The 27,604-nt window shown below is 38.3% G+C and overlaps 1 protein-coding gene across 1 annotated transcript in view; it reads right to left on the reverse strand.

The window, feature by feature from the left end:
- DZIP1 (DAZ interacting zinc finger protein 1) overlaps positions 1-27,604 on the reverse strand; it is a 41,143-nt gene that overhangs the window by 12,663 nt on the left and 876 nt on the right. Inside the window, exons 2-11 of the mRNA XM_035890191.1 lie at positions 27,342-27,602; positions 23,739-23,823; positions 22,050-22,174; positions 18,622-18,783; positions 17,763-17,900; positions 16,424-16,486; positions 15,048-15,188; positions 11,842-11,890; positions 10,430-10,486; positions 2,280-2,339 (exon numbers count right to left, since the gene is read on the reverse strand). Coding sequence (XP_035746084.1) covers positions 2,280-2,339; positions 10,430-10,486; positions 11,842-11,890; positions 15,048-15,188; positions 16,424-16,486; positions 17,763-17,900; positions 18,622-18,783; positions 22,050-22,174; positions 23,739-23,823; positions 27,342-27,602 — 1,141 coding nt within the window. The remainder of the gene's footprint in view (positions 1-2,279; positions 2,340-10,429; positions 10,487-11,841; positions 11,891-15,047; positions 15,189-16,423; positions 16,487-17,762; positions 17,901-18,621; positions 18,784-22,049; positions 22,175-23,738; positions 23,824-27,341; positions 27,603-27,604) is intronic.

The raw sequence follows: 27,604 nt of genomic DNA on the forward strand, positions 1-27,604 counted from the left end.
CCGAATACTACTTATACCAAGTGAACCAATAATCAGTGGGACCATGGTAGCTTCTGTCTGGCAGCGGTCAGCAAAGCTGTCAAAGAATGCACAGAGGGGTATGCAGCATCCCAGGAAAGCATGCTGTAAAGCACACTCCCAACTTCACCCCCTGAAGTAAAAGGTAAATCTTGGGCAGGAGTTTGTCTCTTTCCAGTATGCCTTACAGGGCAGCAGAGTCATTTGCCAGTCCACAGACAAGGATGTCAATGAAGGAATAGTTCCATATTGTGACTTCCAAATGTTTTCTTTCAAAACAAACTTTTCCTATTTTTAAACAATGATTGCTTAAAAAGCAGTTCCATTTAGTTTTTGTCTTTGTTTAAGGGAAAGATAAGCACCCTGAAGAGGAGCCAAAAAAGCCTTAAGATACACAAATGATATTTAGGTTGCTTTGAGGCAGTGGCTTCTGATGGATCTGGGAAAGAACTGTAGGTAATGAAAACTGAAAAAGTGTGCAGCTACCATGCTAAGAGACCTGTGCTGAAGAGTACAGAATCTGGCTGAAATCTTAACTGGCTTTGGGAACTGTGTGGACAATTCAGTCATTGACAGCGGTGGGATGAAAAGTGATTTGCCTGGAGAGCTGAGTCCTAGAAGAGGCAAACTACTGGTCGGTGTGGAAACATAGGGCTATCAGACCATCCCCAATCAGGAAAAGGTGCATAATGCAGTAGGAAATCTTCCCACAAAGCCAGACATGAGACATTTTAAAGCACAAAGCTCCAAGGAGCCTTCTGAAAATCCTGTTCCTTTCAGATGTTAATCCTTACAATAAAATAGATCCATTTTAAATCACTTAAAAATTCATAATTATTACATACTAATATGGGTAACAAGACTATCCAGCATTATCCTAATTAATGACAATATTAATTCTTGCTAATTAACTCAAGCCAAATCCTCTTTGCTGGAGCCAACTATTTAAGGACCTGGTTTCTTATTAATTTTTGTTTTTTAAAAAAACCCCTAAATATTAGATTTGACAACTTTGGAGACAAGGGACCTTAAGTTTGGTCCACTGTCTCAGCTCCTACACAATCCTATGCAATACTCTGCAAAGTCAAGAATTTTCACACTCTCCCTTACAAATGGCTGTCACTGAAAACAAAAAAAATCTTGGTCTATCTTTTCAGACTGCATTCTTTCTTTCTCTCTTTTGTACTGCAGGCCATGCCTTTAGGCACAGCAGAAGAATCAAAGACAATCCATCAAGAGACAAGATGGCAAGCAAGAGAAGGAGCGGAAAGAACGTCAAAAATGCGAGCAGTCTTTTATTTCAGTTTGTTCAAAGTCACTGGATTTTCCCTGGGGAAACCTCTCACTTATGCCCAGATGTATTCAAACAACAATTTTGGTTTTGAAACAGCATCATTCCTTCAAAATTTAAACTCATTGGCTGTAAGTTTCAAGACTGATTTTGGTTTTTGCACACAGTACAGATTATTATGCTATTCAGCTATTTCATGTTTCATCTAAAGTACTGTTAGACTTCTTCAGGAGAAGAACACCCTGCAGGATGAACCAATGCTTTCTCTTCTGTCACTGTAACTGTGGCCTTCTTCAAGTTTTCCTCAGGTGAAGCAGAAGAACAGCTGCCAACATTGGGCTATGTAATTTCATTCAGAATTGCACAACCCTTGCTGGAGCTGTGGCTGCTTAGAGGTAGATGTAACTTAGATTACTTGCAAAAGTATCTTTGGTGCATCTATGGAAGTGCACCATTTCAACCTCCACCACCAAGTTCCTTCTTAGAATCATAGAATCATTTAGGTTGGAAAAGACCTTTAAGATCATCAAGTCCAACTGTTAACCTAACCCTGCCATCCCACCACTAAACCATGTCCCTAAGCACCTCTTATACTCTTTATCCTCTTAAGCAGAGTTTGAAAAAGTAACCATACATTGCAATAGCATCAACACCAAAAATTTCCTAGTAAGGGGGTATTCCCCATCAAACAGTTTTGCTCTGCTTAGCTCAAGTGCCTTTAGACATGTGGAACATGCCTGCTTAAAGAGTTAGCCAGCTTTCCATAAAAACATTGAACATGGATAAGGAAATCATAGTATTTACAAGCACCGATAGCAAACAGGAGACTGACACAAACAAGGAATGTTCCCACCCAAATCACATAAGCATACTCATACAATGAAAAAAATACTGTAGGTATGAAATAATATTTACATTTTTATTTTCCAGAAACACATGCCACTACATTTTGAGCTGAATCAACCATTACCTTTTTCTTCTTCTGAAAGCTCCTCTATGGGCTCCAGCATATGCACCAAGGGTGCCTGCTCTAATAACGAGGAAGAACAGGAACACCAGACAAACAGGACAGAAGAAGGTCAAGGTCCAGAGTGGGAAAGTTAGGCAAAAAAACACACTGACGTCAATTTTCCTGATTGCTGACAACCTGCCTAACAATCACAAACCCAATGCAGCGGGACTCTTCACTGCCTTGGTGGTACATTTTTGTAGAGGAGACCCTAATACAATAGTCACTTCAGGAGTGATTCAGCTGCCCAGACATGGGTGTCTAGTGTCATAGTATCAGAGTTTTTAAGCCATCAGCACAAGGCTGGCTGATAGGTCACACAACTGTAGAAAAAACAGTGCCCTTCTGGAATGGCACCCTGAGGCCATGTGGGATGTTTTTAGGCATCTACAATGACAAGGCCACCTAGGATTATGTAAATGAATACTGTCATTCATTTCTCATAAGAAACATTTTGATTTTTAAATTTATTTTAAAATATTGTTTATGTACAATTTGATACTAAAAGTTTACAAAAGGCAAGTAAAATGGACATACATACAAATCCTCAAAAACATATGGAAAAAATATATTAACTCATTATTCCAGGGAATTATTAAGTACTGAGTCCATACATGCAAGACATAGAAAAATTTTATATATATATATATATGATAATTTCCAGTAAAACCAATTTAAAAAATCTTCCATCACTCCAATATAGTGAGATTCAGTATTATCATGTGCTTTGAAGAAATCTTGAAATGTCCTCTGCTGAAAACAGCTTCCTAAACACATTGAAATTACCATTTGACAGGCTGTCAGGTACAATTTGCTTTATATAAATGAAGCCAGAGTAGTTTATTTACAACTTTGTAGACTTCAGATATAACAGATGCATGAAAATGCTCATATAAAATCATAGAAGCATAGAATCATTTGGTTGGAAAAGACCTTTAAGATCGTCAAGCCCAACCGTATTTGTCCACTACTAAACCACGTCTCTAAGCACCTCGTCTACCCATCTTTTAAATACATGGGGACTCAACCACTTCCCTGGGCAGCCTGTTCCAATGCTTGACAGCCCTTTTGGCGAAGAAATTTTTCCTAGTATCCTAAACCTCCCCTGGTGCAACTTGTTACTTGGGAGAAGAGACCAACACCCACCTCGCTACAGCCTCCTTTCAGGTAGCTGTAGAGGGCAATAAGGTCTCCCCTCAGCCTCCTCTTCTCCAGACTAAATAACCCCAGTTCCCTCAGCTGCTCCTTAATAAACCGCGTACTCCAGACCCCTCACCAGCTTTGTTGCCCTTCTCTGGACACGCTCCAGCAACGCAATGTCCTTCTTGTACTGAGGGGGCCAAAACTGAACACAGTATTTGAGGCATGGCCTCACCAGCACTGAGTACAGGGGCACGATCACTTCCCTGCTCCTGCTGGTCACACTATTCCTGATACAGGCCAGGATGCCATTGGCCTTCTTGGCCACCTGGGCACACTGCTGGCTCAAATTCAGCCGGCTGTCCACCACTACTCCCACCAGCCACTCTTCCCCAAGCCTGTAGCGCTGCATGGGGTTGTTGTGACCCAAGTGCAGGACCCAGCACTTGGCCTTGTTGAACTTCATACAGTTGGCCTCGGCCCATTGATCCAGCCTGTCCAGATCTCTCTGCAGAGCCCTCCTCCCCTCAAGCAGATCAACACTTCCATGTAGACTAATAAAAATTCAGGTTTTTGAAATGTTACTATTCACCTTCCATAAATAAATTATTTTTCAATAAAAACTGGAATTTTAGTTTATTCTAGGGTTTATGCAGAGAAATGTGCAAACTATCCTTTCAGCATCCAACTACTGGCAGTATAGGAGAAAACAATTTATTGGCCAGTATTTTGGGCCAACATACATTTGTCCCAGCCTTCACAAGAAACCTCTGGCACTATAAATGGTTGTTATGCTGTATGGGTAGAAGGGGAGGAAGTGACATTGCAGTAAAGATGCCTCCTCTTCAGCACTTCTTGTACAATTAGGTACAAACATGGATACACTGCGATGGGTAATGACAATGAAATGAGCACTTGGAGCTAACTGACACTGTCACATCTCCAATATTCCGCACGTGAAGGGGACTAAAACTGGTGGTGTAAATGCTTGGGTATGGCTGCTGCTCTCTCCATGCTTTCCATACTTGCGGTTCTATTAGCCTCTCACCTGCTTTTCCAAGCAGGTTACAAGACTTAAGATTTGCTCCCATATAATTTGCACTAAATAAGAAGCTCTAAGAAAATGCTTCTTACACCATCACAAGATGCTAACAAGATGCAGATGTCAGTATGTTTTATGGGAACACTTAGAAGCAAAACTGAGAGATCGATTGACAAATAGGCTTCTGGTCTTCCAGTCTCTAATGCTGTAAAATTTAGCAGTGGCCAGAGCATTCCTGGGCACTGGAATATGATCCTCCACACTACTGAACGACTAAAGCTCTTAGCTCTTCCTAACACACTGTTGCCCTGCACCAACTAACATTCTCCAAAACAATGTTCAGGCACAGTTTGGGATCATTCCCAAAAGCCTATGGTGAGCCCATTTTGGAGGACAGAGATAGAAGCACAGATGAAAGATGTTCTGAGGGCATTTAATTTAGCCGCACAGGGATTGAGGCCTCCAAGTTTCTTGGCTAGACCTATTAGACAGTTAGCCAGTTGCTGTGTAATTGGATTTAATCTATACTTTTTTAACCTGTACTTCATTCAGATGCAATCTGCTTAAAGGAGCTGACTCATCTCTGCACAAGCCCTTGTCAAGAAACTTAATTTAATAAGAAAAGCCTGGTCCCCAGAACTCAGAACTGAAAATAGTCTGCTGATCTGGCATACAGGTACATGCCTCTCTTCTGCAATATACTAGAAACAGAGGAAGTTAAAATCAGTAAAAGAACAGTTGCAACAGCAAACCCAAAACGTATTACTTGCTATGTGTAACGTTGTTCACTGCATGACGACAGAGATCGAATGCTAAGACGTGGGGGAGTGCAACACCTGGAAACATCAACTTCTCCAATGTAAGTGGGCTTTTTTTTTTATTGTACACTTATTCTAAGAGATATTTATTAAACAGCACGTTGGAATCCAATGTAAGAAAAGCAGCTCGGTTCACCACTCCTCTGATTTATAGACAGGTGTGGGGATCACCCCTCTAAGGAGCTCCCTCCTTCAGTTTACCAGAGATGTGCTGCTTCTAGCCATCTCAGCAGACCTCTCAGCTCTTACCTTAGTGCGCATCCTTGAAATCAGCAGCATCTAAATATTTAGCAAGCTTATTTTTAGGAATAATTTAAGTCTGACTACCCAGCTAAACCTCAAATCTGCACAAAGCAGTCTTTGCTAACTTCATATCTAAAACAACCCTGCTGACGCAGACTGAAATCTACTACTGAATTATTGTAAAAACTACTCTGAATTATTGTAACCATCTCTAGTTCATCAGAACTTTTTGCCCAAAATTTCACCAAGCCACAATCCAATGTTAGCCTTTAAACAAGTAATTACTACAACTTCTGACTTAAGTATAACCAGTTACCTTCCTGTCAATTATCAGCTCTAAATCTAGTTCAGCTGACTCTAGTGGATGCTACTCTACATCATCTTCAACATCAGACCTTGCTGGCCAGGATCTTAGTCCTAGCTTTCATCCTAGCCTGAATGTTGAACCTACACAGAGTGCTATCTTCCCTTTTGGACTCTCATCTAGATATAAATTACCTGCTCCTAGTCACTTCTCTGTTCCCCATTCCAGATGAACACCCAAACTGTGTCCTTGCCTTACTGTAAGTGGATCCCAGGAGGCTGAAGCAAGGCAGGAGGCATGTTGTGCTCCAGCAGATAACCTGCTTTGGACTACCAAAGTACTGGTAGAACTGAAGATTACATCAGTCTTGCAGTTCAGATGCAACCTCGGTTATACTTTGTTCATTGGCAAAACTTAAACCCTGGCTCTCATCTCCACCCTTTTCCTGGCTATGAAATAAGAGATAAATTTCAATGTCATACTTAAACCTATTCAGTCAGGCTCTGCTGCTGCTACCTTGCATAACTGATACTTCTTAATTTAACCATAACTCTTGTTTGTCAATTGATGTCTGCCTAAACCTAATCCTAACCCTAACCCAAGCTCAACAATCCCTGTAAAACCTTGGCTCAGCAATAACCAGATGTCTCTGGGTGATACCAGCCCTTTGCAGACCCTGTCATAAATCAACTCCTTACGCTGGCATGAACCACCTTAACTCCAAACCTAATTCATTCAGTCCTCCCCAACAGTCCCACACCTGACCTTAAACAAACAGTACCATTGCTAAATCCTATACCTAGCCCAGTGGCAAATTCTGGACACATCCTCACTGTATGTCATCAACCAGCCTCAGTCCAAAACCTAACCCTAGCTTTATCCTCAAAAGAACAGCTCCTGTCAGCCTCTGGCTTGAACCTGGCTAAATAGCAGCTACCGATACCAGTCTTAATGAAGGCTGGTCATACCGATATCTCACCGGCCTGAATGCAGCCATATTAATACTAGCCATCATTAAGGCCAGCAACCTTAATACGACCTCCACAATGATGTGTGTGTCATCCCACAGCTTCTAGAATATTTTTTCTGCCAGCTAGTATGTGTGGAGAGATAGATGAGATATATCAAAAGTACAGGTTGCCTTAATTTCTTCAGTGGATAATTATACTGCTGAAAAATTATGTGCCCAGCATATTTTGACAAATTATTAAATACCAATTTTAAATACTATTTGAAGACAACTTCTATGCATGTGGAATAGAAGAATATATCTAACAATAATGAAGAGTTCAGGCTGTGTATATTTCAAGCATATCATATATTATTTGTCTGTTCTTGTCTACTAGTTTAAACCCCCCCCCCCCGATATTCTGACAGTACTACTGGAAAAGCAGTCTTCTGGCCAATATTTAAAGGAGAAAACCTGTCTATTTACTCTGAAATATGAAATGCTAAAGTACTTTTAGCCTAAATGGAAGTGTTACCATTATCTATAGTGGAGTATCACATACTTTGCACTTGCAATATGAAAACCAAGGATGAAACATAAAACTTGTTTGCTGTAAATTGCTGTACTTCTTCAAGATGTAACGAATGTAAGCCATGGCTATAGTCATTATCTCATCCTTTAATCTATACTCAAATTTCACATTCGAAGAGCTGCCAGACTTAATCTGTGATACCTGTAATTTTGACCCATCATGTTTGATTCAATGCACCTCATGTATTTTTCTCCTAACTAATCAATGGGAAGCCATATGCTGTACATAAGCAGCACAAATATTAATTTTAAACCAATATTCTTAAACGTGATAAATTTTTGACACTTACCTGAGGCCTCTAAGTTAGGAGCCTAGTCATCTCAGACTCCGTCTACAGTCAATGAAGACACACAGGCAACTTCAAAGAGCAATTCAGATCTTAGTTCAGCTGAACCAAAATCTGAAGGTGCCCCTTTTTTCTGTTAACTGTCTAGGAAGACTACTTTGACTAAAATTTCCTCAGATGCTTCAGTTATGCCCCTAACAATAGCTGGGCCTTAGTCCACACCGTGTTTGAATACTGTATCATAGGTTTTAATGGACAATCTAATTACTATCTTTGCTTTTTAACTGCTGTCTTCAATTCCACCTACTATTATTGACCTAAGAAAGATTAAATGTTGAACAAGTATCAACATTTCAAGAGTAATATAGGAGCTAAAGTCTGATTTTAAAATATGATTTAAAAAAACCCCATAATTAATCCATTGCCTTTTTGTGAGACTTAAGTAATCTTTTAAGATAAGACTTAAGATGTGTCTGCACAAAACCCTACAGCTAGCTCAGAAACCGACAGAAGAATGGTCAGCCAGGATGGCATTCAAGCTCTCCCAAGAAATCAGGAGCACGAACACAAAGGCACCAGGCTAACACAGTTATTCCACTACTTTATACCTAAGGTACCTCATTTGTAATTTGGGTTATCTTTTCATAGCGCAGATTTAAGCTGTGCAGAACTAATTTTAGGATGCAAAAGCTTCCAGGCAACTTTGAAAAGTGTACTTAAGTTCACATAAGAGAGCCTTTTCCAGAAATAACTTTCTTTCAAACAGAAAAAAAGAAAGAAAAGGAAGATACTCCATATCCAGGCAATCGTTTGGTAGGAAAACTATATGATTTCAGAGATGCTCTGTGCTAAATAAATTTGTGTACAGAAGTTACCAGCAAGCACTTTCATTTTCATAATGGCACGTGATGCAGCCCTGATGTCTTAATTCAGTATGTAAGTCAATCCCTTGAGGAGCTGCCAAAATTTTGGGAAAGACACTATAATTTCTGCTAACCTTTATATCCAGAAATTAGGTAAGTTAAGTTTAAAAAAAATCCAGAAGGCAAGAAAGGGGACAGACAGAGAGACCTGCAGAGATAAATAAAATAATCATCAGCAAAGGAATCTGAAGGAAACACCTTCTTTGAGGTTTCATAATAAACTGATAGTGAAACTTTTGTATATCAATGGCAGGAGCAGCCTTTTCTATCTTGAGAAGTTTCATAAGGTGTCACAAACTTCATATTTGGAGCAGCAAGAAATCAGGAAAGATCTGAATGAGCGCATATAGATTTTCAGAGTACAGAAAATACTTATGTTCACAGAACTGTTTGCCTCTTTGGTCCAAATGAGAGTAAATGCACTAAGAAAGCAATATTTGACAAGTGTGGTGTGTAAGCCCTTAACAGCAATATTCTTCATAAAACTTGTTTCTTAAATTCAGGCCAATAGCTAAGCTACTTGCTGTGAGATCTCTTAGCTAGAACCAGCACTACTGTGTTGGTGCAATGAAGCTGGTTTGAATGAAAAATAATGGGATTATTTAAAATACTATTATTGGTAATCTATATTTAATATATTATTACTTTTCTCCACACAACATTTCATCTATATAGTTCCACTTAAAAAGTTTCTAGCAATGAACAGCTACCTTGCATAGGTTAGTAAGAAATCTCTATATTAGTAAAGTATTTTTACCATATAATACAAATATTTTCCTTAGTTTAATAATTCTTTACACAATAAATATTTTTAAATCAACACTTCATCAGTTTTTCATTCTTCCTCAAGTTATCTAAAGCTACTGTTGTATACTGCTCCTTCTCCCCATATGCCTTTTCAGAACTTTTTGAATTTGCTGCAAAGGAAAACGTCTGTGCATTTTTCTTAGACAAATTCCATTCCCCTTGCCCTTGACAGGTTTTAAAACTAAGAGAAAGAATAATTTTAAAATAATTATTTAATTATAGTTCAATAACTCACATAATTTATAAAATAGTTTTAACATTTAAGCATTTTATTTGCTCAAAGTTCATTTTTCCCATTACTTTCTTACTGAAATGAAGGTAAAGAATTAATTGATTGCAGAATATTGGTATGGTAACAATACTCTCCATTACTTTGCATACTGAGAAAAAAGTGAAAACTATTTTCACAAAGCACCAAACAATACAAATGGAGGTTCATCGCTTCCCCCACTACTAAACAATATCACAATGCCACAAGTTAAAACAACTAAATCATGATCTATATGTAACTACAGATACACTCTGGAAGAACTATCTGAATGGGATAACTGCCTATTCTGGTTATGTCTTCTCTATTTTTCCTCCTTGACATTTGAAGTCACATGCAAAAAAAAATATTTCAAGACTTATAAACAAACACCTCCACACTATTCTCTATACAAATTCCAGTTTATGAGCATACCTATCCAGCATATCCATCTACCAGAAAATAAGCATATTTTCTAGAAGAAAACAATTTTATTTCCTCAATGAATTTAATTTGCTCCAATACTATACACGTGCTAGGAAACATTGTCAAATTATTTTATTTAATTTATTCTTTTCAGTAGTGCATCTTTACAATTACTTCATAGGAATTCACAACGCTGGCATACAGCAAAGCAATTCCGCAATTACGTTCTTTCAATGTAACTACTCTTGCAGCTATGATTTGACAAGCAACACATTTGAGAAGACAGAGTGCTAGATTTGAAAGTACCGTATCTGCACCTATTAAAAAAACTTACCATGCATCACTGGTAGACTTGGTTTAGACTCTTCAAGACGCTCTAAAGTAGTGTTCACTAAAATATCATAAATGTAAAAAATAATGTAAATGTGTTATAGTAAACAGTAACAGATATGTATTAATAGATGTTGCAATGTTTAATCATATTTATAGATCACACAATTTTTGGCAAATTATTGTAAACAAATAGTAAAAGTAAAGTAACACAATTAGTAAGTAATTAAAGTAATACAATACAAGTAAAAATTGGTCCTTCACAACATAAAAGTATGTCTCTAGATGGTGCTTGACATTTTTAGTAATTCCAGAACCAGGAAAAGAAACTAGTAATTTAATTGTCACTGAACTACATTGTGAACCTGCCCTAGTCAGATATCTCTTTGGTCATGTCTGTATGTTGTCTCTGTGTCCCAGGAAGAAGCCCTGGCCCACAGCTACTTAGTCAAGTTTAGCCTGATCGACACCTGTATTCCCCCTTGAGGATCTGCTGCATGCACACTTCGTAACAATTAGTGCAAACCCTATACATAACATGTATAGAGAGTAGCCTTGGACCGAATTATCACTTCAATTCTACATTCCTCAGATCAGCTTAGGGCCTAGGAGGAAACTCACTTGGGCGCCACGGTCTGTGCTTCAGTGTGGTTGAATATGACCAGCTCTAGCTGAGAAGTTGTATGGCCATACTGTTACTATGCTCACCTCAAACTAACCTACTCCCTGCTGTTAGATTCAGTTCAAGCCAATGCCCTGCTAATAAAGCAAGATGGTTTCCAAACAGGGATTACAATTAATCCAGCTGTCGTCATCTATTGCAATAGATTTATTTCAAGTCACTGCAACTGCAGCATCAACCATTGGGTGTTTGTGGTGTAGGACTGCATCCCAAAACACTATTATCAGATTTAGCTATTTGTAATGGACTTCAGATGTTAAAGCACTGCACCGACAAAAATATCAGAGTTCCTACAATTCTTTGAACATCCGCATCTTAACTGATAAATTAATCAATTTTGTCTACTCTTTTGGTATTTTCACTTTTGTGAGTTCTGCAGCCTAAGGACAGTCAAGCATGAAAAAACCAAATAAAATTACACTTCACAAAGCAAAGCCAGAAGTTGTTTACATGATACAAAATAGAGTTGCTAGATTTCACATCTCGTCACTACTCAAGCAATCAACTTTGTACATTAGAAGCCCTTAGAGCTGCAAAATGTGAACTTTGAAAAATATTGGCATGGAAACAGGTAAGCACCCTGCGAAACACAAATAAATTGCCAGTACTGATTTGATTTCAGTATTTAGTTAGTAAAGTTGATGTCTATATTTTTTAATGAATTGTAACATTTGTTTCAGCCGAGCTGCTGAAATTAGAAACAAAATCCGCTTTTTCTTACAGTTTGTACTTACCATCATATGGTTTAATGCTTGCAACGGATCTTGTGGACAATTCTTTTATCTAAAAGAGAAAAGACAGATACATGAGTAGTTACAAATGTAAACGATCGATATCTAGAAATGCACATTTAGTACAAAATACCTAGTTTCAGTACTATTCCATAACAGAAATTATTGTTTATGATTTGGGGAGAAAAACACTACTTTGTTGGAACTCTGTTCTACTGCCTAATGCATATTTCATTCATGCATAATTAACGTTGAAGATTATTGCTGTTTGTTGTCTTACGTGAACTCGTGCTTTATACACCCTGTTATTATAAGCTATAAAGTGAAATAAGAGTGGGCTTATGGGCCACTTCAGCACTTACAGTTTCAATACTTTCTGCTCCAGCAATTCATGTTCAATTTTGCAAGTCTAGCTCCACTCCAGGGAAATACTTAATTACACATTGATTTTAAAAATGTGAACAATTCTCCTGTCTGCTCTACAGTTTTATCTATTTGACAGCCAACACATGCACTGAAGAAAACTGAGAGCGTAGAGGAAACAAGCTGGCTATTAACTCAATCTAAAGAAAACAGGAAACTTGTGAATCCTATAACATTAAAACAATGTTCTGCACTCCAATTCCCCAAATAGAAGCTAAATCCAAACCAAACAGACACACAGTCAATGTCAGCTGGAACTGCCACAAGATATTGGACCCTGGTCCTCTTTTATTTATCCCTTTGGATAAATGCCTCAATTCATTGTACATTCAGTTTGGATTCTACAAAAGCATTAGACATTTCTCAAACCCTTCCAGTTTCCAGGTATTGAAAATGCAGATCTTCACAACTGTATTTCACAAACACCAGATCCCTCTGAACCTTTGGTCACAACAACCCCATGCAACGCTACAGGCTTGGGGAAGAGTGGCTGGAAAGCTGCCTGGTGGAAAAAGACCTGGGAGTAGTGGTGGACAGCTGGCTGAGTATGAGCCAGCAGTGTGCCCAGGTGGCCAAGAAGGCCAATGGCATCCTGGCCTGTATCAGGAATCGTGTGGCCAGCAGGAGTAGGGAAGTGATCGTGCCCCTGTACTCGGTGCTGGTGAGGCCGCACCTCGAATACTGTGTTCAGTTTTGGGCCCCTCACTACAAGAAGGATGCTGCATTGCTGGAACATGTCCAAAGAGCAACCAAGCTGGTGAGGGGTCTGGAGCACAAGTCATACGAGGAGCGGCTGAGGGAACTGGGATTGTTTAGTCTGGAGAAGGGGAGGCTGAGGGGAGACCTTACCGCCCTCTACAACTACCTGACACGAGGTTGTAGCGAGGTGGGGGTCAGCCTCTTCTCCCTGGTAACGGGCGATAGGAGATGAGGGGGAATAGCCTCAGGTGCACCAGGGCAGGCTTAGGTTGGACATTAGGAAAAATTTCTTCGGAGAAATGGTTGTCAGGCTCTGGAATGGGCTGCCTAGGGAAGTGGTGGAGTCCCCATCCCTGGAGGTATTTAAAAGACGGGTAGATGAGGAGCTTAGGGACATGGTTTAGTGGTGGGATGGCAGGGTTAGGTTAACAGTTGGACTTGATGATCTTAAAGGTCTTTTCCAACCAGAGCGACTCTATGATTCTAACCTATTTTATATCTGTGGTCATACTGTTTTCTTTTAAAAGGTCACTTTACACAAGTAATTTGTCTAGGATTAAATCTGATATTGCTCCAGCCATCAAATTTGTTGAGGTGGAGATGTAAAAGCTATTATTTGTCTTTCCAATTCTTTAAGCACTTAAGTGTAGGTTTAACATTAATCTCAAGAAAAATGTGTAAAATCAGATATTGATTTGTAAAGAAAGCACCATCTAACAGAGCACAATCATGTTATAGCCTAAACTCCAGACCACTCATACCTTCACCCACCGATCACCTCAAAAAATCTATTGTTGTGTTCGAACAAAAGTGAATATTTAAGAAAAAACAATTCATTTCCAAACAAATAACTTCATAGAATCATAGACTATCTCAACTTGAAAGGGACCCATAAGGATCATCGAGTCCAACTCCCTGCTCTTGCAAGACTACCTAAAACTAAACTATATGACTAAGAGCCTCATCCAGACGCTCCTTGAACTCTGACAGGGGCAGTGCCATGACCACTTCCCTGAGGAGCTTGTTCTAGCGTCCGACCACCCTCAGTGAAGAACCTTTTCCTAATGTCCAATCTGAACTTCCCCTGCTGCAGCTTCATTCCATACCCTCATGTCCTATCACTTGGTCACCAGAGAGAGGAGATCAGCACCTTCCCCTCCACTGCCTCCCTTGAGGAAGCTGTAGGGGGGCACCCCCTATTGTATGAGGGCACCCCTCAGCCTTCTCTTCTCCAAGCTGAACAAACCAAGTGCCCTCAGCTGCTCCTTGTAAGTCTTGCCCTGGAGGCCTTTCACCATCTCAGCTGCCCTCCTCTGGACACACTCTTAATAGTTTGATGTCCTTCTTGCATTGAGGCGCCCAAAATTGCACACAGTACTTGAGGTGAGACCACACCAGTGTGGTGTAGTGTGAGGCAACCACCTCCCTCGACCAGTTTGCTATGCTGTGCTTGATGAACCCCAGGACACAGCTGGCCCTCTTGGCTGCCAGGGCACACTGTTGACTCATATTCAACTTGCCATCAAGCCAAACCCCCAGACCTCTTTCCTTGGGGCTGCTCTCATCCCCCAATTTGTATGCATAACCAGGATTACTCCATTCCAGGTGGAGAATCCGGCACTTGCTCTTGTTAAATTTCATATGGTAATGATTTAATTAATTATTCTTACAGTGATAGATACTTTATTTTTAGTGTGAGAAGTCATGTATTTTCAGATTTCAAACACTAGATTTCATTATGATTAAATCCTGTTCACTATCACAAATTTTTCATCTGTAGAGGTCTTTGATGACCACAACCTAATAATCTTTTAACTTTGCATTGAACTTATTAAAAACATTTGGTTTATTAATCCTTTTCTTCTCAATTGTGTTTTAATTCCTGGTTTACCTTCCTGTGTCTCTTTTCCAGATCTATTCTTATTTATTGACATAATTTCCAAAGCGTAACCAATATACCACAGCAATACTACTACAAATTGGGAATATTAACTATGCAACCAGAGATACATCAAAGACCAAATGCTAGTAAAATGTTTCTCTATGTCCTATGCTCCCCAAAACACAGAATGCTTCACAAAACAGACCTGCTTCTTCTGAGTAATAATTAGATCATTCTGCTCCTGAAGCCTCTGCCCCAATTCTTCTATCCTCCTCTTGTAAAAGGTGTTGTTTTTATTCAGGTCTTCTCTCACTGATGATTTAAGCTTCTCAATCTGTGACAGTAGCTAGAAAGCAATCAGAAGTAACTTTGTATTAATATTATACAAAATATTTTAATGCTATAAAGTTTAAACAAGCAAGTGTCATGCTTAAATATTTTTAACACTTTCAACAAAAACATAATGTCTCCTGTGATTTCACTGGGACTTGCATATGTTACAAAACAGTTGTCTGGATCACTTTTTATTTACACAAGGAAGACTACCTAAATTTCAATACAAAGAAAGGGACATACAAACATATTTCTGAGATTGCCTAAAAATAAGATTGCAGGAAAAAGCATAAGACTCTATAAAAATGTTTTTGTTATAAATAGTGTCAAATAATCATATTTTAAGGTGACGAGATGTGAATTTGCATAATAAACCTAATATATTAGCTCTAAATGTAGAAGAAAGGGAACAATATTTTAGGTGCACCATCCCAAAAGTAATACTTACATTACTCCTCCCTTATTCTATTCTTGCATTGTATGTGGGTGTATCATTAACTACATCCTTTTTGGGGAATGTTCCATGGTTCCTCCCCACTGCTTTCTTGCCAGAGGAGAAGAAGCATTGGTCAGACCACTACGATCTGCTCAGTTCTTACATGGTCACGCAGATGAAAGGAAAATGACAGAAAAGAAGCAAGAGAAACAAAGCAGGAAAGAGATTAAAAAGAAATGCAGACTTAAAAAAATCTGAGGAATAAAGCTTTGTATAGTAAAATATATAAACTGCTGCAAAATAAAATGCCATGGTGTTTTTTTTCCTGGAAAAGCTGAATAGATTATGCATAAGAAAACTACAACAGAAAAAGCAGCAGAGAAGTGATAGAAAAGACAAAAAAAGATTGAGACATGTGCCATAGGTCCATGGTAGCAGAAGATACAGGGTAGATGAAAGCTACATGTTGGCAAGTTGTATCTCAGCTATCCAGCGTATTCACGTAACACAGAAAACACTGTATAATACAGTGCTCACAGAATTAGTTGTGAGCAGAAATCAGTTTCAGGCATCTGTCGGATTCTTAAATGATAAATTCCATTTCAACTCTGGCCTTAACTGAAACTTCAAGATTCTAGCATAACAGAAATATAGAGATAACAAATACATCTAAGAGGACACACTCCTATAAACTCTTGAGATACAGGCTTCTAATCCAACAGATGTATTATAGCATATCAAGAACTACTGAAAGGGTAAGAAAATAAGAAAAAAGTCTCTTTTTAGTTTAAGTGGTTTGCTCTGCCACTTACCAGGGACTTTTCTGTCTCGTGGTCATGATGAAGGGCTTGTATTCTAGATGTCCACTTACTTTCCTGCATAGAGGAAATCAATATTAATTCCTGTTAATAACACATTAACATTTAGTTCGATATACACAGCTTTATTTTTCTAAATAAAGCATAAATACTGAAAAGATTATTGATTATATGAAACTTGAGTAACCCTGCATTTAAGACCTAGAACAGTCACCAGCATGTTCTACACATCCAAGTGTGTTTATCTTACCAATCACCTTAGAAATTACATATTTGCTCCTTGAATTATATCTATAGTGACTATGAGTGAGAAATACACAAGTATTTTGATATATCTCTGTGTATTAACAATAGGAGTAGTAAGAGCAGGGTGTTTTCCCCCCAAATAATGTCATTTCAAGCACTCATTAACAATGTATTTTGCATGATGATGATAAAAAACAGTATTAATATGTGAGTTTTAGAGTGAAACGATTTTTTTTTAATGAAATAAAAAACCCCATAAAGTAAAACTCACTAAGTTTTCCCCATTTTTGAGCAGAAGTGACCAAACTTTTGGAGATGATACCAGCAGCATACAAAGACTTTCACATCCCAAGAACTATGAAATACATAATGTGTATCTCAAAGTGTCAAAAAAAAAAAAAAAAAAAGAGTAAAGGTTTGTAGGTATTTCCAAATGTCTCACAACTCTTTTTTCTTATAGGAACAACCCAGATATGCAGGTGAGTCTCAGAGTAATGCAATGACCTTGGCCTCAGTGGCCCTTCCTAGCTCAATCTTTCCTGTAGGTGGGACTTGGACTGTCCAACAGTTTTGCACTAGCACCAGCACCTGTGCTGGTCAGATGATGAAGTCCTGGTACAGAAGTTGCACCAGACAAGCTCAAGTGCTTCATATGACTTGAAAGCCACACGTTGACAAATCCCGTCAGGAAGTTTCTTAACATTTTTTTTTCATCTTGGAAAATGGAAAATTCCAATTTTTCCATAAGAGGCCTCACAGATCAGCAGACATACATGGTTTATTACAGCCTACTGGAATTGAACTGCACCCATACTTGGTAAAGCTTACTATATCTAATAATAAAGAATAAGAGCATAACAATAAATAAATACCAATTAATTTATTTATAAAGGAGAAGGGAAATAATTCCTTAATTTCCATTAAAGAGATTGTACTAAACAGCAGTAAATCTTTAAAAACAGCTATTTTAGACATTGAGACGGATGAGAATTTTACTTACGGATTTAAAATCCTACTGAAGAGATGTACAAAAATGAAAAGAACACAAGTAGTCTGTCAAAAGCAATACATTAAGTTACATTATTACCTGTTTTTCAAGAAGTTTAACCACATTGTGATAATCCTGAGGACTCTGAGGTTTCTCTTCTGTAAATTCTTGGCTGTCTTTCAGTGTCCCTAAATTGGATTTTTGTTGCATATTGGACTTTTGTAATTCTAACAGTTGCTAAAAGGTGGAGGAAAAAAATGAAGACCAGAATATGTATACAGATTTTGTTTCATAAAACTATCATTTAATACAAATTTTTCTTTAAACATAACTACACAGAGATTGTATCAGACAATTCTCACATTTCTCATGAGTTCAGCGTTATCAAATTTCATGTAATAATTAATATATACATCTAACATAAACATACCTTACAAATATACACAGGAACTAGCAGCTACAAAATATAAGCTGCTCTGGTAATGCTGTGCATAGCTGCTTTCTGACCCACCTCTACTTCCTACAATTCTTCCGAGTCAAAACTCCGGAAAGCATTTCCAGAGCATGTATTGAAAATGCATGCCGTTCTACTGTCAGGACTATAATGCAAAGGTTAGTCCCCTCCATGCCACTTGTAAGAATATTAATATAAGGATACCTAACAGACAGCAATAATAACAATATCTACTAATCTGTAAACAGGAACTCAAAAGTTGAGGAGTGAGAAAACTCTGACATAGTTGTTGAAGGCATAATTCATTCATCCAAAACGATGCTATTAAAAAAGGACTTAAATTAATGTTAATAAAGTACTAGCATACGAAGACACAATCCAACTATTAAAGTTTTGTAAGAAGACCTCTAAGATGACTGCATCACATCTCAAATACATGAAGTTCACTGCCATCTACTGTAAGGGATACATGCCTTAAACTGTTAGGAAATTTAAATCACTTACATTTTCTAATGTTGAATTTCTTGAAGACAACTCCTTAAGCTCTTTCATAAACATCTCTTTCACTTTTTCTATTTCATCAGCCAATTTCTCTTTCTCCTCCTCTTTCCATTTATGAAATGATTGTAGAATTTCTTCTTCTTTTGATTTTTGCTGTTCACATTCCTGAAATTATTTTAAAAACGTTATTTGTTATTTTTCCCCACATGCAATACTAATTCTAGCACCCAAACTATACATGGGAAGCAGTCACTTTCAATGGGCAACGTTGTGACATCAAAAAACATGAAAAAACCACCAGTTTCTGCAGAATTCTGGGGTAGCAAACTATGCATTTTGCTAGCAAAAGAAGTACACTTCAAGGAGTTTTAGTAGTTCATTATTTTTGGTTGCATAACACATGAATGATCTTACTTGATCATATCAGAGATCCACCTAGTTCAGCATCTTGTTTCTCACAGAGGCCGTAAGTGTATAAGGTGGGAAAGGACAATTACAGGGCAAGCAAACATGCATGTTCTCCTTAATAGTCTCCAAGTAGCCAACTGCTTTCAGCTCAGAGGAATTCCTCAGCCTGGTACAGTTTTGTAAACTTAGTGACCTTCAATACATTTCTCCTCCTACACTTTCGCAGTTGTCCCTTGTGGCTGCATCAGCTTTTAGCAACTGAGACATCTTTTGCCAATGAGCTCCACAGGTCTACTACAAGTTGCACCAGGAGCAAAGTACTTTTTTTTTGTTTGTTTGAATCTGGCTCCCACTAGGTTCATTTGATGGATGGCAGGTCCTGAACTAGAAAAGAGAGTGAATGATTGATACTTATTCACTCTGTGTAACTCATGACTTCTGCTAGGTTCATTTGATGGATGCCAGGTCCTGAACTAGAAAAGAGAGTGATACTTATTCACTCTGTGTAACTCATGACTTCGCAGTCTGTATTTAGAACAGCTGAGCATGCTAAGAGTTGTCAGTCTGAAAAAACCACAACAGCTCGCTGGATGGAGGGTGAGATACTGATGTCTGCGAAGACCTTTACGATCATCACGCCCACCCATAAACTTAGCACTGCCAAGTCCACTGCTAAACCATGTCCCTAAGCACCACATCTACACTCTTTTAAATACCTCCAGGATATTTAATTCTATCATATCCTTTTTGAGGGAAGGGACTAGACCTACACACAGTATTTTGGCTGTGGCTTGCACAGTGATTTTTCAGAATAATTTATAATATTTGATTTTTTTTGCTGGCTGCTACTAACCACTGGGCTGACATTTCCCTGGAACTGTGTACCACATCCTTAAGATCTTGCCCTTCAGTAATAACACTCAGCTCAGAACCCATCATTTTGTAGAAGAAGTTAGAATTATTTTTTCCCCATACACATTCATCCCACTTCATCTGTTAAATTACTTTTACCATTCCATTACTTAGTCACTCATGTTTGTATAGTCTTCAACTTGTCCTGCATTTCACTGCCCAGAATATACACACTTTGTAGGCAACCCTTACATCCTTCCATCACAGCATTCACTCTGAATTTGTTCGCTGACTAACTGTAACAAACAATCATTGTACACTTATGAAGAACAGGATCTTCTGTATCCTTTCACCTGAAAAGAGTAGAAGAGACCAAGAACTGGAAGCATGACAGTTTTTATCCAAATTCCCTCCAGTAGTGGTTCTCCTAAAAAAACCACAGGGCAAAGTTCTTTTGCTCTTCCAATCAAAAGACAACAACATAATGATACCTGAACTGTCAGTCATGGCAGACAAACTGCAACCAGTCACACTTCACATTTCCATCTTCCCTGACATCCCAGAAAAACACAGAAGCTTTGAAAGCTTCTTGTTGTGTAACACTGCAGGCTGTAGCTTCAGGACATTTCAGGCAGTCTTCTTGTAGTTAGGAGTCTCAGCTAAGGCAAGTGATTTCAAAATAAGCACCTAAGGCACCAAAAAATCTAAGCTGTGCTGTTACGAATACTCCAAGTTCCATCTCATAAGAAAAACAATGCTTCAGGGGCAGGAGAAGTATGTTATAGATGTACCTCTGAAAAGCGAGGCACAGAATGAATGAGAAGAATACCTTAGCAGTTGTCCACGTAAGCCCAAGGCCCATTATTCTGATAGTGCTTGCACTCCTAAGTGAAACTCTACCCACACTCTTCATGTGGCCATTCAGTACTTTTGAAAAACTGAAAAAAAACAGGAAGCTGAATGGTCCTGAGAAAAGGGGAACGAAAGGACTGAAGAAAGGAGAGTCTGAAGCTGTGTTCAGGGAAAGAAGCATTGCATGTTTTACAGAAGATGAGTTTTGCTCTGAATACAAGGAAGAAAATAATTAATGATAGACATGGTTTTTTTATTCCCTTTAAATTCAAAATTTAGTGTTTGTTTCCAAATGTAATGGTTGGGTTTATGTTTGAAGGTCCTCAAACTCTACTAGGAAAGCCATTTAGAAGTGCTGAATATTGGGAGAAGGTTCTTACAGGTTATGTTGACAACCACAAAACACTGCTTTTGAATGTGATATAGGGCAAACTGCAACAAGAAGATCAGCATTTAACTCAATCATTAGAAGTATCTTGTCTCTTAGGCCAAGGACTTGCTCCTCAAATTGAAGTGCAAAGCCCCTCCCCTAATTAAAAAAATTCCATCCCTATTTTGATAGCAAATTATCAGATTGTATTTACTTAAATAGAAATTAAAACTGTGAGCTGATCTGAAATTATCAAGCTTTAAAAAAAAAATTAAACAGGTAACTTAAATTCTTTTTTCTTTTTATGAGTCAGTAAGCACACTTACAAGTTTCAGTATCATCCTAAACAAAGCCTTGCACGTGATTACAAATAGATAATTACTGCTTTTAAATCATTCTGGTTTAAGGTCTTGTTATTCACACAGCAGTAGCTAAGACTACTTTCCACTTGGGCTCTCCAGTCAGCCAAATCCTAAGGATTTAAAGGCCAACATACAAGTTCTAGATTGCTTTGCTTCTTCTCAGTCTCTCTTCCTTGAACTGCTTTACACCTCTGTTAGACAGTAAAGTTCTCTGCTGCAAAGAATAAATCCTACTCAGTTTCTAAAGTCACATGTAAAATCACAGTCATAACTAAAAAACACTTAATCATCACAAAGTATCATGTCAAAAATAGCTTGTATTTCACCACAGCAGGGCAATTCTATCTGCTTCAGAGAAGTGTTGTTTCAAGTATTCATTTAAAATATGTCTAAAATTAAAGTAAGGAGAAAGCAGCTGTTCAAAATTATAGGAGGTGAGGGAGGGTTACGCTCTAATGCCCAAGCACCATTGCTGCCAGACAGGCGAGCTGTACATACATTTTTCTTCTGTACCAGTTACAAAATGAGTGAACACAGTCCAAAGCACTAATTCTTTTGAAAAGTTCACATTACTTACTGCATATTACCTTAGAAAACCTGACCATATTAGCCTGTTGTTCAGTCTCTAACTGGGACTTGGTGAGCTGCAACTGCTCCTTCAGTTTATCGATCTCATCCTGCAGTTTGTCTGTCTTTGCTTTCCTCTTCTGTTCTGTTTGAAAGAAACACAGATTTTAAAAATGTTTGTTGTAATTTCTGGAAATGTAATACTTACTGCAAATGCGTTTCTATAGTGTTTCAATAACATCTTCATGAAGTGTGACTCGCGTAGACCATTTCCCTTCCTACTATGATGAGTCTCCAAAGATGCTTTTAAATACATATGTTCTCTGGACTGCTAACATCCTCAAAGATTGAAAAATATCGATGTTACTGACATGTGAAATAGTTTATAAAATATTTACAAGAAAAAGTACTATATAATCTAATTTAAAAGGCATCTAAGCAACACAGGCTCAAAAAAGGATATATGAAGGACAAAGTGAACCTCAATGATTCAATTGTTAGGTTTAATTTATTCTAAATAACTTTAGTAAGGAGTCCATTTGGAATACAACTTACTATTTATCTGGAATGAGTCAGGGGGAATGTCACTGTAAAAAACATTTTACAAGTATGCAAAAATTATAACAATCTTTAATCTAGAAACATTTTATCAATTTACCTAGGACTTACTCGGCTGCCCATCATTTGGGAATCTGAGCATAACACAGAATATGATTTCAGAAATAACTGTGTGGAGTATTGCCCATATAGAGCCACGTCAGATTGATTCATTATATGGTAATTGGTTCAACTGGTTCTGCAGCTCCTTTCCACTATCATTTTTATCAAGTACAAAGTGGACAAGAGCTTTATTCTTCCAATACATTAACACTTCCTCAGATGCCTACTGAGACCCCTCTCACTTTTCTTGCTGTTTTATTTTCCTGACAAGCTACAGTTCAGACCTCGCTAGATTCTTCCCACTCTTTCTCCTCCCAAATGCTCTTTTTTCATAACTCATTTCTAATCACTGCCATTTGTCAATACCTGTTAGTCCTTAGCAATAAATCTTAAGCATGCAGCCTAATAAGGAGAGAGTTTAGAGATGAATGAAACAAACTTTGAGAGCAATGTTTTTCAAACTAAACATTTTTTAATTAAGAGAGACAAATGTAAGTTACTGGTATAGCAACCAAGATTATCATAGGTACATAAAGTCAGAGTACTCTTGACAGTTTCTTTTTCTCACTTATTTTACAGCCACTTCAGTTCAGGAGAGCCTGATCCTATTAATACAAACTGATTTCAGGTGAGTTAGATTATTTCTGTACTGGTAATTTGTATATATTTAGAGAAGGTATCTGCCTTAGCTCAACTTGTTCAATTTACCCACACCTTCATAACACACAGGCCTAAAGAGAAACTGCGCTCTGAACTCTGCTACTGAATAAAGTATTCAGTGGAAGTGCTAGTTTGAAAAGGTACTGTAAATATGGCATAACAATTTTTTTGTTAATTATTTTCCAGAGACTGAAACATATGTAATCCAATACATTTTGTCAGTCAGTGTTGCTTGCATTCACACACATTGGTATCTGCCACCTAAAAATGGAACAGGAAAGTCATTCTTCCCAGTTACACAAAATCATGGACTGCATGCACATCCTCACTGTATTTACACTTTTCTAAACTATTTATCTCAATTTTTTTGATAACATTAAAGTACATACCAATCTGAGATTCTTCTGGATGACGCCTTTGCATGTGACTTTGTAAAAAGGAATAGTTCATAAAAGCCTTTTCACAAAACTGACACTACAAAAACCAGATAAAAACATCTTAGTTATTATTAGTAACATCCGTTTGGTAAGTATAGCAGTTAAGGTTTTTAATAGGTTGTTACATTGTGTCCAGATGTCAAAAGTAGGTAACTTTAATAAATTCCACTTCACAAGAATAATGGCTACAGTTCTCACAGTGCCAGATTTCTGTAAAGTTATTAATATATTTCTGTTATTTAACGTCTCTCAATGACAGTCATGGGCAAAAATCCCATTGTGCTAGGCACTGTACAAACTCTGAACAAAAAATTACTCTGACCAAATAAGTTTAAATTCAGATAAGAGATGAATATAGATAGGTAGAGAAGTATAAGGAAAAAGTAAGACAACACTATTCAGCAAAATACACACCGACTCCAGCCAACTAGCACCTCAGGTATTCCAAGACTCTTGTATCACAGCAATAGAGAGCACCATACAATCAGAAAAAAACCCCCAAAACAATAAAGATGGGTTTGAGTATACGTAAGTGCGTTGTAAGATAACAATACTGTAAGGACCCTAGATATGTAAAAAAATCAGACATTTCAACCAAAATAAGGTAACAATACAGAATTTTGCAAGAAAAGGTACATACGTACATTAGGACGCTACCTAGCACCCTTCTGAAGCGTAAACTGTTTATATTACTGTTCCTATAATTTATTTATTATTTTTAATTTGAATGTTAAGTTATATTTTAAGTCAAATTTGGATCCTACTAATTATAAATTATTTTTTTTTGTTCACCTTCAAAGTACATTTCACTATTACTCGGAATTTTAAAAACAGATGGGTAGTACAAGGACAGAAGCTACATCTACAGATTTTTCAACATACTGGTAAGACTGTGAATCGCTTTAGGTGGGCTTGCTTGTTACCTTTTTCTTTCAAATAAATTTTTTTTTTCAAATAAATATATTTTAACAAACCACAGATACTCAGATGAGTCCTTTTTCCTCATCAATGTGATATGACTGTTAAGAGACTGACTTAACAGATTCAAGACCTTGTCACCATAATCAAATTCCCAGATTTCATCTAATATTAAAAATACTGCCACTGATAGTCAGGTAGGCTAGTAAATACAGGTATCTTTTAGCAACCACTAAAGCCATGAATTATTAAGACAAATTTAGTTGGACAAATGCAAAAAAAGCGCTAACATAAAACCAAAGTAAAGAGATACAGTATGGCAGCAAAGCACTGCTGCCAACCAAGAGGGAGCTCACAGTGTAACAGATTGCACATGATTTATGGAATTAAATTGGCTGTGAAATAATGTTATCCATTCAAGCACAAACTTCATGTCAGTTTGACTTGCTGGTAGTGAAAGAAAGCTCTTACTGCAGGAGACAGGATTAACACAGGGAATATTTAGGTTTTGAATTATGTAACAGTATTCTTGCAACTACTTTTCACAGCGTTAGACACAATGTGCACTTGATGCCTACATTGTGCATAAGAATATAAGATTAAATATTATTATTATTTAAAATTAAGTTTGTCTTACACAGATGAAGATATTGACCAAGGAGTCTTAAATTTATGACTTGTAGGTACCAGTGCTATTTTATAGTAGTATATCATGGTTGAATTTACACTGGTGGTGGGTTAAAGGCATTGAATCTGAATGCCAAAGCATAGTTACAGTAGATATGAAGTACGCCTCCACTAAAAATGGCAAATAATTGCTTACAGGCTTGTTTGCTAAACAGCCAAGACTTTAAGGGGATGAAACCTGAACTACCCTCTCAGGAACACCAGCAAAACCCTTACTAGCTGGCACTGCAGATCAGCCAAGATCATGGCACACATAAATAACGCACAATTATTGTTCACTGATCACACTGCTGCCCTGTATTTACAAGCCCTAGGAAGAGTTTAATTTATCTCTGGCATTTGCACTCAGAATCCTGAGAACACTGCAGGAACTTTTCAACATCGTTCCCTGAACTCGTTTTTCTCACATGAACCTAAATAACTTCTAGAGACAAGAATTTACTAACAAAGAAAAAAGGGGGGGGAAGGCAGATGTTTACTTTATATAAAAATAAACTAAAAATGGGAAATAGCTTTCCACCTCTGCTTCATTGTAAATGCCACTGAACAGAAGATTAGTGATGAGGGGAGATCACTACCATGCTCTTCAGCTTCCAATGAGACCGTTGTATCCTACAAATATTTTAGGAAAGACTGGTGATATTTAACTGGCAATCACGGTATGAGAATTACTTAACTTTGCACATAAAATTATGCGTGCGATCAGTTTTCTTTTGCAACATAGGACAGACAAATTGCTCTGTTAGTTGAATAAAGGCTTTTTAAAATGATTCAACATCAGCAGCTCATCCTTAAGGCTAACACTCAAATGAATGCATTGAGACAAGGTTCCCATTAAGTTTACCACATGTATAGCTCTACTCTTGGGGCATAAGGTATCTTTTCCCTTACAGAAACATTTGAGCCAACTTAGCTGATGCCTTAAAAAAATAAACTTTGCCAGCCTGCTGAAATTGGTATTATATTGTGGGATAAAATTGTACATACTATAAGAAAACTTGCATTGGTTCTGTATTGCAGCTATTCCATGATTAAGGAGAATTTCAACAATCAGGACTGCTGATTGTTCCCAAGAATTTTAAAAAAGCAAGAAGACTATAACTTCAAACATATAAACACAAAGAGCTAGCCTGAAATCACGTCAGGTCTGTGTCCAGTGTACTCTCTAGGCTTCAGACTACATTTGATGCTGTAGTCTGCATTCCTGAAACCTGTTGAAAAATGCTGAAGCTGAAAAATATTTAAATCAAACTATTACATCCAGAACACAAAAACCCCTCACCAAAAAAAAAAATTGAATCAATAAAAGAGTGCCATGACACAGGGAGTCAGAACAGCAACGTACTAAGGCTCTTAGAGAAGACCCTTACAGAACAGATTGTTGTAGAGTTAGGGATGAGCTACCTGACTGGGGCTCTTTACCGTCATGCCCGGGTCACACCCCCAGTCACACACACAAGTAGAAACTTTGCGCCTGGAGAACATTACTGCAAGAAAGTGACAACTTGCAGACAGGTAGGTTACCGCTTAGCACCAGTTCTGATGTACTTGCCCTGCGTGTCTTCTGACCACATAGCTGACAAGCAAGGAGAGACAGCAACAGACAGGAGTAACACGTTTATCATAGGTCTTGTACGTGCATGTGTGTCTGCATCTGTGTTGAGATGCATCAACAGTGAATCCAAAGAATAAAGAGCGCTTGTTAGAAAGAAGAGGATTTGTTAAAGATGATGTAGCACTCTCCCAAACATCTGTGAAACACAGATAGGAAGTGAAGCACCTGCAAGCCATGCACTCCTTTTTTGCAGGGTCACGGGTCCCTGCAGCTCCAGCCTCTCGCCCAGCAAGCGACTGCGCCCCAGCAGAGCGGGACTGCTCTGCCGCCCGTCCCCAGCGGGCTCGGAGCTGGCAAGACGTGGGTGACCAGGCCGCCAGGACCTCTCCTCTCACCTGGTGGTAGCTGGCTCGGGCCTCCAGCATCATCTGCTGGGTGCTGATCATCTTCTTCCTCCGGCGGCACTCCTCCTTGAGCCCCTTGATCTCCTGCGAGCGGTGGGCCACCTCCTTGCCCAGCTGGTCGCGCTGGGCCTGGGCGGCCCGCAGGGCCTCCTCCAGGCTGCCGAGCTGGGCGCTGAGGTACTCCTGCGAGTGCAGCAGGTACTCGGTGCAGAGCTGGGCCAGGCGCAGCAGCTTGAGCCGCAGCGGGGCGGGGG

The sequence above is a fragment of the Egretta garzetta genome, unplaced genomic scaffold (assembly GCF_000687185.1).
Source record: "Egretta garzetta isolate BGI_Z169 unplaced genomic scaffold, ASM68718v1 scaffold442, whole genome shotgun sequence".
Classification (NCBI taxonomy): Eukaryota; Metazoa; Chordata; class Aves; order Pelecaniformes; family Ardeidae; genus Egretta; species Egretta garzetta.